Source organism: Zea mays, chromosome 3 (genome assembly GCF_902167145.1).
Source record: "Zea mays cultivar B73 chromosome 3, Zm-B73-REFERENCE-NAM-5.0, whole genome shotgun sequence".
NCBI classification, from domain to species: Eukaryota; Viridiplantae; Streptophyta; class Magnoliopsida; order Poales; family Poaceae; genus Zea; species Zea mays.
The window spans coordinates 166,152,671-166,162,343 of record NC_050098.1 but is presented as its reverse complement, the minus strand read 5'-3'; the positions used below and the strand labels follow the sequence as shown (position 1 = coordinate 166,162,343).

At 42.1% G+C, this 9,673-nt stretch overlaps 1 protein-coding gene across 1 annotated transcript; it reads right to left on the bottom strand.

The window, feature by feature from the left end:
• Nucleotides 1-1,236: 1,236 nt before the first annotated feature.
• Nucleotides 1,237-2,355, bottom strand: LOC118476816 (uncharacterized). Its single transcript, XM_035966589.1, has 4 exons — nt 2,202-2,355; nt 1,625-2,046; nt 1,459-1,539; nt 1,237-1,370 (listed from the first exon to the last, which is right to left on the bottom strand). Exons 1-4 carry the CDS (start codon nt 2,339-2,341, stop codon nt 1,237-1,239), a joined length of 777 nt encoding a protein of 258 aa, XP_035822482.1. The 5' UTR covers nt 2,342-2,355.
• Between the last annotated feature and the right edge of the window lie 7,318 nt (nt 2,356-9,673).

Sequence of the window (9,673 nt, the reverse complement as noted above, 5' to 3'; positions counted from 1 at the left end):
ATCCTGTTGTTTCCTTGAATGTTGTTTGGAAAATAGCATTTTTCCTCTTCTCTTGTTAGATGATATTTTTCTGTTTGATATATTTTCTCAGCAATTTTCTCAGCTGCGTTCTCCTGAAAAGAACAATATAGTTCAAGTTAGCTCAATTCAAATAAGAATTGATGCCGAGTATTTTAAAGTATGTTTTAGTAGTAAGCTTTGTGATTTACTCACATAAATGCCACGTGAAGCCTCTTCCGACCATTCATCATTTTTACAATGAGTAGTCATCCAAAGGGATAGATCGGTTGGTTCTATACCAGTTTCTGGATCTCTCTGTAATGTGAAGAATGTATCATACAAGTTTGTCATTAATCATGGAAAATAAAGTAGTGGTCATATCATTACCTGTTGAAAGCTTATTTGGGAAAAAGTTCTAGAACCCATTATATGCTTCGTTCTTTGTTTCTGACGGTTTTCCGAGTTCCGACTGCTTATTTTCTAGAAAATAATAATAGTTGGAAATGAATTAATAAATAAATCGCTAGAATCATCCATATTATGCAAGTGTCAATCGTTAAAGTAAAGGAAATGAAATAGCAAACCTGGAATTTCTCAGATCCAAAATACAACACCATGTAATGCCACTCGACGATGTCTACATCTTCAGGCTTGTTTTTCATCCTTTCAGCATAACTATTGTATGCCTTGTATGTTGAGCTTAACGTTGATCTCCATCCTTTGTATCTCTCCTTAGCAATAGACCAGATCTTTTCATGCGCGTCCTCATTGGTTAGAAACTCCCACCTTCGCTGTTTCAGTTTTGATATAAAGAGAAGGTTAATTGTCTAGTAATTTGGGAATAGTAGACCACTAATAGTTCTAGCTAACTGTTAGGGCTCAAGTAAAGAAATTTCACATACCAGTACGTCAGAGGCTATAGAAGATCTAACATTGAGCTCTATATCTTTCCACTTTTTCACTCCAATGAGTGGTGCCTTTTTCTTTGTAAACAATACGATTTCATCCACAAAAGTGCGAGCGTTTGGTCCTACAGGACCTCCAAGCTTAGATGAAAATTCAATCTTAAGTTTGTGATCACCGTTCTTGATTCGCTTGGTGGCTGCTGCTATACCCTTAAGGGTACCACGCCCCTCCTTTTTGAAGACTCCATCGTTATCTACATATATACCAATAACATCTGAATGGGTAGAAATATTCAAAGTAGAAGATTGCAACATTTGAATAGAAACACTCTTAGTAAAAAATACCACGATCTCTTTTCCTATGACGTCTAGCATGAGATGGCCAATTAGCAGTAGGTTTGCTGCTGCCATGAATTTCTTCATCTGATAATATTAGGTCATCATTGCTTTGTCGTTCATACAATACTGCGGATAGCATAGGCATCAGTTACATCTCTAACAATTTGCGAAAATATACACTATATGTTAGTAGGCTGTAAATAAAAGAAATTACAGATATCTGGAAGATCGCCTTGATGCCTTAACCATTCTTTATATGTTTTGATCGTATCCTCCCTGAAGTCATCCATTAAATCTGCACTTAAACAATATGTAAGTTTAACTATGGAAACTATAACATATCATGTATTTAATGTAATGAGTTTGACATCTTAACTTACCCGTTTCTGGATTATCATGTTGTAGTATTGCAAGCCACTCCTTATATGCATCAATCGACACTTCTATAGTTTCTTCATCAACATTTGTTCGCTGCCTTGGACGCTTGATGGGAGTTATGCTTACCTCTAGATCACTGGGTGGATCTTTTGTGAGCACAAAACTTATTTTTCTCTCATCCATGTTATCAGACAGCATGGCCTCTTCTTGGTGGATGTAATCAAGTGCCAATAGCCTGGATCGATCAATGCCACATCGTTTCTTGTAAAACAAGAAGTCCCTCCCAGAATATCCAAGTTTCGATTTTATGTACACCACGTTGTAAAAGGCAACATAAGCTTTATCAATATTTACTGTGACAATTTCTTTTCCAGGTTGTGCTCCAATGCAATGGAATTTCAAGGTCCATATCTCACCAGTCAACCTGCCACACAAATATATTCTAAGCAAACAATGACTAAAACAGTGTTGTAAAAAGATTTCATTCAACAATTAAGAGGTATGAAAACAATATACTATAATTATGATCTGCGCCAAGGCCAAAGCAGTAGAGAACAATATGGGTAGATAGATTTTTACTTGTCAGGAAGATCAAAGAAGACGTTCTTCCCGGCCATAATCTCGTCCACAATCCGTGTACCAAGTTGGCTACCATTGTCGTTGGTGCACATATTAGCTTCATTGCTTGTCGGCTGCAAACCTCCTTGAGTCGTCATCATAGGTCAGGAAAATAGATGCTGACAGGACAGGGAACGAAAAAATCATGTAAGTATAACAATAGATTGGTTTATGGAATTGTGTGCAGTAATTTAGGTGACAGAACACGATACAGCCAAGCGCGGTTTGTAGCTAGTAGGGCCAAGCGCGGTTTGGTGTGTGTCGTTGGAAGAACTCGAATTTCCCACGGAAGCAACGATTATTCTCTACTAGGGATGATGCTAAACAAAGCTACAAGCTAGCTAGGGACCTCGCACATCACTTCCAGGAAAGACACTAGGTGTAGGCAGCTATATACTAATAATTAACTAGTTGCTAATCATGGTGTTGATTCGTTCATTCCTAAAGCCCCATATGCATACTTGTTTCTTTCACAAGCAGCATCATATCTATCCATGGCAATAATAATACAAATCAAGACATCTATGTCGATGGTAGTAGTACTTTGTATATATTTGCAGAGATGAATGGGGCATCATCTGGAGCATCGATCTATAGATAATTGTTAGCAACAATTAATTGTAAGTGTTTCAAGCTGGCCAGCTAAAATCTTAAATAATTGTCAGCTAGACCCCAATTAACAATTAGTACCTGGGTTAGAACAGCTAAAATCCATGACCAAAACGCACAACAGCAAGATCCAAAACGCACAAGCCAACACAGTAACCAGACCTGGCACCGACGCGTGCAAGCTGCCGACAATAGAGAAAAAAAAGAGACAGCCGATGCTCCAGAGATGAACGACGGACCAGGGAGAGTGTGTGCCGGTGCCAGAGATGAACGCGTGCAAGCTGCTCGGTCCCAGGTCGGCCTGGAGAGTGGAAGCCGAACGACGTGCCGGTGCCAGAGATGAACGCGTGCAAGCTGCTCGGTCCCAGGTCGGCCTGGAGAGTGGAAGCCGAATGACGGACGGCGAACGGAGATTGGGGGACGGAGCTCAGAGATTAGAAATGGAGATTGGGGGCGGCGCGTACCTCAACCTGAAACCTGGACGGGCTATGGCTGATGAAACCCTTGCAGTAGAGCAGATTAGGAAGGAGGAACGAGGAATGCCTGCCCTTGCGCCCTTCCCATTTGAGAGCTGGTCCATGGTCCGCGTCTGTGGTTGACAGGGTGAGTGGCTGGTGGCTGGGACCAGGCAAACATGTATTGAGAGCACGCCGATCGCTAATGCTGACAGCGATCTTCAAGGTTTTCAGATATTTCCATCTTGCTTTCCTTACTGTCACCATCTGAGAACAGAATAATAATGCTGTGATTAAACGACGCTAGTCATGTATCCTCATCAAAGAGCCAAGTTCAGCATCTGAAGTGAATGGGAATTTTACAGGCATAGTGCATACTGTCTGAAGGGACATTGGACGCCAAGAATGGGGAAAACTAACCAGATGGTTTAATTTATCAGTATCGATCTTTTTGGATTTGGAGCCTTTCTTTCGATCGTCCCGAGACATTGGGCGCGAAGGTCGGATTTCCTTCGTGAAGACATTGAGCCTTGTTCTGCTTGATTTTGTTTTGGTTTTGTCGACGATTGCCATTTTCTGAGGATCTGGTCACATGGATCAGGCCAGATGGAGTGCTTGCATTGCACATTGGCAAGGGCGAGCAGAGTTGTTAGGTTGGCGCACGATTGATTTATGGAATGTGCTATGCAAGCAAACTCGATCGTATTCTTGGTTTTATCGTAGAGCAAGACTCCATGAATTTGGTTATTGTTATGGGTGAACACACTCGGAAATGGTCGGCAAATAGTCAGTAATTCATAAATATCAAAAATAGATCGCCTTATATCAGATTGAGGTTTGCATTCAGAAAAGACTTAATTACATTATCTGTTTTTGTGTTTTTGTTTCAAAATTTTCATTCCCAGGTGATTCTTGAACCAGATGTCCATTATCGATCTATATTCATGCAAACGCGCTGGATTCATTTGCGAGTAGAAGATGACCTCGGAGGACCAGCTTTTCTTTGGTTCCTTGTTCTGCTTGATTTTGTTTTGGTTTTCTCGACGATTGCCATTTTCTGAGGATCTGGTCACATGGATTAGGCCAGATGGAGTGCTTGCATTGCACATTGGCAAGGGCGAGCAGAGTTGTTAGGTTGGCGCACGATTGATTATATGGTGAGCTTGGTTTCTTTTTGAGATACATAGTTGTGCTTGCTTTGGAGCCCTATACAGTTAAAGGTAGACCTTGGTCGACAGCGCATCTGTGAGTGCCTGCCTGTATCCAGCTGGTTCCGGATTTGGTTATTTACGCTCTTGTTTTTTATATTTTTTTGCCTGTATTTGCAATTCATTGGTTGCTGTTGTATATAGAAGAGAGTTTTAAATAGAGAGAATGCACGACTCTGCAACTGGCAAATTTTGTATACATACTGCAATAGGTGATTTGGACTATTTGATACTGTTTACAGGGAGAAGTTTGAAATAAGGGATGGGATATAAGATTTGCTAGTAGTAGTAGAGTCTAAAATCAGTGCTGCAAAAAGGGAGAGGGAGCACCCAAATTTCATGGAGCCGATAGAAATACCTTCTTCTCGAGCGCGCGAAGGTCGGATTTCCTCTTTTCCTCTTTTCAGACTACTAAAAATTAACAACAGGAAACGAGAGAGTAGCAACAATACTGATGTTTTTAATGTCTCGGTTGTGTGAGTCTGAGGAGGACGCGTGCAAGGACACGCGGAGGCAAGTCGTTGTCGTGCCGTGCGTGGGATTCCCTACTAGAGTACTAGTAGCTATGACGAGAGATCGCCATCGTGGGCATCGAGTATCGATGTTTTTTATATAAAGTTTATCTTCAATCTAATCTTATACATATGAAGAAGTCATAATTTCTTTTTTATCAAAAAAATCAGCCACTGTCCACTAAAGTCATGACAACCAAAATATATTGATCAAAACTGGATATGTTGTGGGTACCATTAGGGATGAAAACGATTTCGGTTTCTCGCCGACAGCAAGAGCCAGAGTACAAACCAAATGAATCTGTCTGCGTGCACAACGAACCAGATGAATCCGCGGGTATAGGCCACTGGATGGTGTAGATGCGAAGCGGAGCGTGTGTGGGTGGCGTAGAGATGAATCCACGGGTACACCTAAGCCCCAAATCTTACAAGTGACAGGAAAAAAAGCCTAGCGCGCGGGAAGGCCGGATTTCGCATGGCTTACGGGGTAGGGGAGTAATAAGCGTCGAGGACATCACGGCGCAGTCGCATGGAGCTGCCTAGTCTATAGGCCGGATTTCACATGGCGTACAGGTTGCAGGCAAGAAACGCTTTGATGGGATTTACCACTTGCGTATTGTAATGGATTTCTAATAAAGAAAAATGAGCCAATTAGAATTAAAAATCGCTCTGCCGTAGACTACGACAAACTTTTGTGTTATTATCTCTCACTCTTTGTTGCAAAGAGATAAATCGTGTAGTAGTTCTAAATTGGTGAGTAGTCCTTAGAATTTCTATGCCATGCCCCCGCACCCCTCGTGTCCGGAGACACCAAAGTCTGCCCCCTGCACAGCACGCCCGTCTCCCGAGCCCCCTACCCCCACATGCTCCCGCTCCCAACCAGCCGTACCCCCGCCGACCATGCGTACATCGAGTAGATCCGGAGCGGTGGGGCTGGGAAGTGCCCGAGGTGAGAGCAGGCAACCAGCCGTACATACGCCGCCCTAGGCCAGGCGACCAGCTTTTGGCCGGACCCATTGCTGGCGATGGGAATCCAATAGGTATGCCGGTGGGAATCTCAGGGCTGATTTGAAGACTGCCGGCAAAGATCCATCGAGGAGGCGGCGATTCCATCCCGAATCACGACATCCGGCCTAAGCGAAGGAGCTGAATAGGCGCGCATCACCCTCGTCGTCCTAGCCGTCACCGGCTCCGTGAGTATCGCTGCTCCCCCTCAGAACCCCCAAAGCCGATGTTGCTTGTGTAGTCTGCTAATCTGGCTCTTCTTTTTTTTGGAGATTTGAATGTGCCTTCAGTTGCTAGTCCCCGAACCCTATCCCTCCGCCGTCCTCAAGGTGCAGGTCCACCTGATGCGACACAACTCGCCTGCCGAGCTCGACGTCCCATCGTCGGCTTCCTCTCTCCAGGGTCCAGGCAAGTCCCCGAACCCTATCCCTCCGCCCGTCCCTTAGAGGGGCAGGAGCATACGTATCATCGGCTTTGAAGCGATATCCGTATATATAGCATCACACAACGCATACAAATACATTACACGCTCAGTAAGCTAGTGCATCATAGTATGATGTTGCACGTGGATTTGGTACGTTTTTTTTGTTGGGTTTCTTACAAAAGGTCTTCATTATTTCAGTGTATAGAAACTTTTGAAAGTGAGTCTATACTACACTGTTTGAGATTGTTATATACTTCCTTGTGTTGTAACTTTGATTGACTTAATATAAAGGAGAAAAGATGTTTTAGTGTATTAGGATTGTGTTTCTAGTTTATTCTGAGTCGGTTTGTAGCATATTTTTTTTAGCTGGTTACAGTTTGTAGCATATTAAAGCTTTGTATTGTTTGCACTGTGATATATACCTCAGTAGTTGGGCATTATTGAATATATGCTGCCATAGAATTTAATATAAAGTTTATCTTCAATCTAATCTTATACATATGAAGAAGTCATAATTTCCTTTTTATCAAAAAAATCAGCCGTTGTCCACTAAAGTCATGACAACCAAAATCTACTGATCAGAACTGGATATGTAATAGTTACGCGATTGTACGTGTTTGCCTCAATTCAGTGTGTGCCAACCTCGGATAACATCTTTCTCGTATCCAATAGTCTCTGACTTTTCTTTTAAACAAAAAAATCATCATCGTTTGCGTCGCGTGACGAGTCCACAGGTGCTACATATCCATCATCAATGTATGTGTTGTCTTCTTCGTCCTCCTCATCTGCTAACCCAATATCATGTGATTCTTCCACAAATTCAGCAAGTGCTTTCTCAATGACACAAGCATCACCGATTACACCTTCCATGTCAGACCTTCTCCACTTCACCAATACTTCATCGCTGCTTGAAACACTCATGCCTTCGAATCCCACGTGCAGCGAATCAAGATCAATTTCTGAATTTTCAGATTCTGGCATGGCGAACAGATTTCGGGGATTCATTCTTACAATAGTGCACCAATCTTTTTTCTTTGTACCATTGACATAAAACACCTGCTCAGCTTGTGAACCAAGAATATAAGGCTCATCTAAATAGCACAACCGAGTTTTATCAATATCAATAATTCCATACTGATCCCTTTGGTAGCCTCGTCCTTTGTTCTTGGCAGTAGAAACATGGAACCAGTTGCACTGAAAGAGGAAAACTTCCTTACCTTGAGGAAAATCTAGTGCAATAATTTTTTTAATCACACCATACCAGTCAATATTACCAGAGCTTTCATCTCCTTTCACAACAACACCACTATTTTGTGTGCATAGGTTCTGCTCTATCTTTTCTGTACGAAAAAGAAATCCATTGATGAAGCATCTGTTGAAAACACGAGCCCGATGGTCTGGTCCTTGTGAAAGTGTGTAGAGGAGGTCACTTGTCTTCCCTTGTTGATTTAGTTTGCTGATCTGCAGCCAACAAAACATGTTTAAGTTATTTGCAAATATAATACTGAGCAGCAGTTAGTGGATGACATTACAAATAAAACAAATTACTCATAACCCACCTTTCGCTCGAACCAGCCTACAAATTGTTCCTTGTGCCTTTGATCAACATTCCGTGTACTTAATTTTTTTAGTTCGTCCATATGCTCGCTACAATATTTTAAAAGAGGGCTTCAGGTAATTCAAATTCTATGAAACATGCCAATGCATAGTATCAAAATATAGATTTTGAAATAAGATCTTACTTTATCCATGGAGTAGCCTCATCACAGTTTTGTAATATGTAGTGCCTCATTCGTTGCAGCTCACTCCTAGAAAGTGACTCGACAGTGAATCCTTTCTTAGTGTAGTCAATGTTGGCAAATACGCTTAAGCCAGATGGTGGTTCATTCACAGCAGCAGCTTCATGACGGTCTGCATGATTAAGCTTGGTTTCCACGTCTTGCAAGAAGCGACTGCAAAATGTCATGCACTCCTCTAATATATATCCCTCAGCTATCGAGCCTTCAGGGTGCGCTTTGTTCCGTACATAGGCTTTAAGAGTACGTAGATATCTCTCAATTGGATACATCCATCTATAGCACACGGGTCCACCAAGTTTAGCCTCTTCAGCTAGATGAATTGACAAATGAATCATTATATCAAAAAAGGCTGGTGGGAAAATCATCTCAAGCCGACAAAGGGTTTCAGGAATCGAGGTGCTCAACTGCTCTAAATCTTCAGCACTCAACTCCTTTGAACATATTGCATTAAAGTACCTACTAAGCTGAATCAATGGAAGAGCAACATTTTCTGGCAAAACATTGCGAACTGCAATGGGTAATAGTTTTTGAAAAATAACATGACAGTCATGAGTTTTTAGACCAGACACCTTACACTTGTTCACATCCACACTCCTCTTTATGTTAGAGGCATAACCATCAGGCATCTTCACGCCTTCTAGGAATTGGCATAACCATATCATCTCATCCTTACCCAATGTGTAAAGTGCTGATGGCAAGGTGTATTTTCCATTCCCGAGCACAATGTGTTGATCCTTCCTGATGCCTAAATGCTCCATGTCAAGTCGAGCCTTCTCGCCATCCTTAGATTTCCCTTCCATACCTAGCAAAGTCCCCAATATGCTGTCACAAATGTTTTTCTCAATGTGCATCACATCCAAATTATGCCTTACGAGCAATTTTTCCCAGTATTGTAGTTCAAAAAAAATACTCTTTTTCCTCCAATTGTGCCATCTAGTTTCTTCCTCACGCTGCTTCCTTTTCCTTGTAGACTTCCCAAAAGTGATTTGCTCAAAACTTTCATACTGTTGCAGAACCCCTTCACCACTCAATGGCACTGGAGGCTCCCTTGTTTCCACAGTATTGTTGAAACTGGCCTTGTTCTTGCGCCACCTATGATCCATAGGCAGAAACCGACGATGTCCCATGTAGCAATGCTTGGATCCGCATTTCAACCATAAGAAGTCGGTATCCTTGTGGCAGTATGGACATGCAAACTTGCCTTTTGTGCTCCAGCCAGATAACATCCCATATGCTGGGAAGTCATTAATTGTCCAGAGAAGAATTGCTCTCAAATTAAAATTCTTCTTCTCCTTGGCATCCCATGTCTCAATACCTTTTCCCCAAAGGTCTTTGAGCTCATCAATCAGAGGCTGCAAATATACATCAATATTGTTTCCTGGAGAGTTTTTACCGGGTATCAACATTGACAACATCCAGAA

Bases quoted from the DNA above. Each gene is read 5' to 3' on its own strand.
- LOC118476816 (XM_035966589.1), bottom strand. From the start codon at position 2,341: ATGATGACGACTCAAGGAGGTTTGCAGCCGACAAGCAATGAAGCTAAT. The intron at 2,047-2,201 runs GTAAAAATCTAT...TTTGTGTGGCAG, and splicing joins TTCTTTGATCTTCCTGACAA to GTTGACTGGTGAGATATGGA. The intron at 1,540-1,624 runs GTAAGTTAAGAT...GTTTAAGTGCAG, and splicing joins ACATGATAATCCAGAAACGG to ATTTAATGGATGACTTCAGG.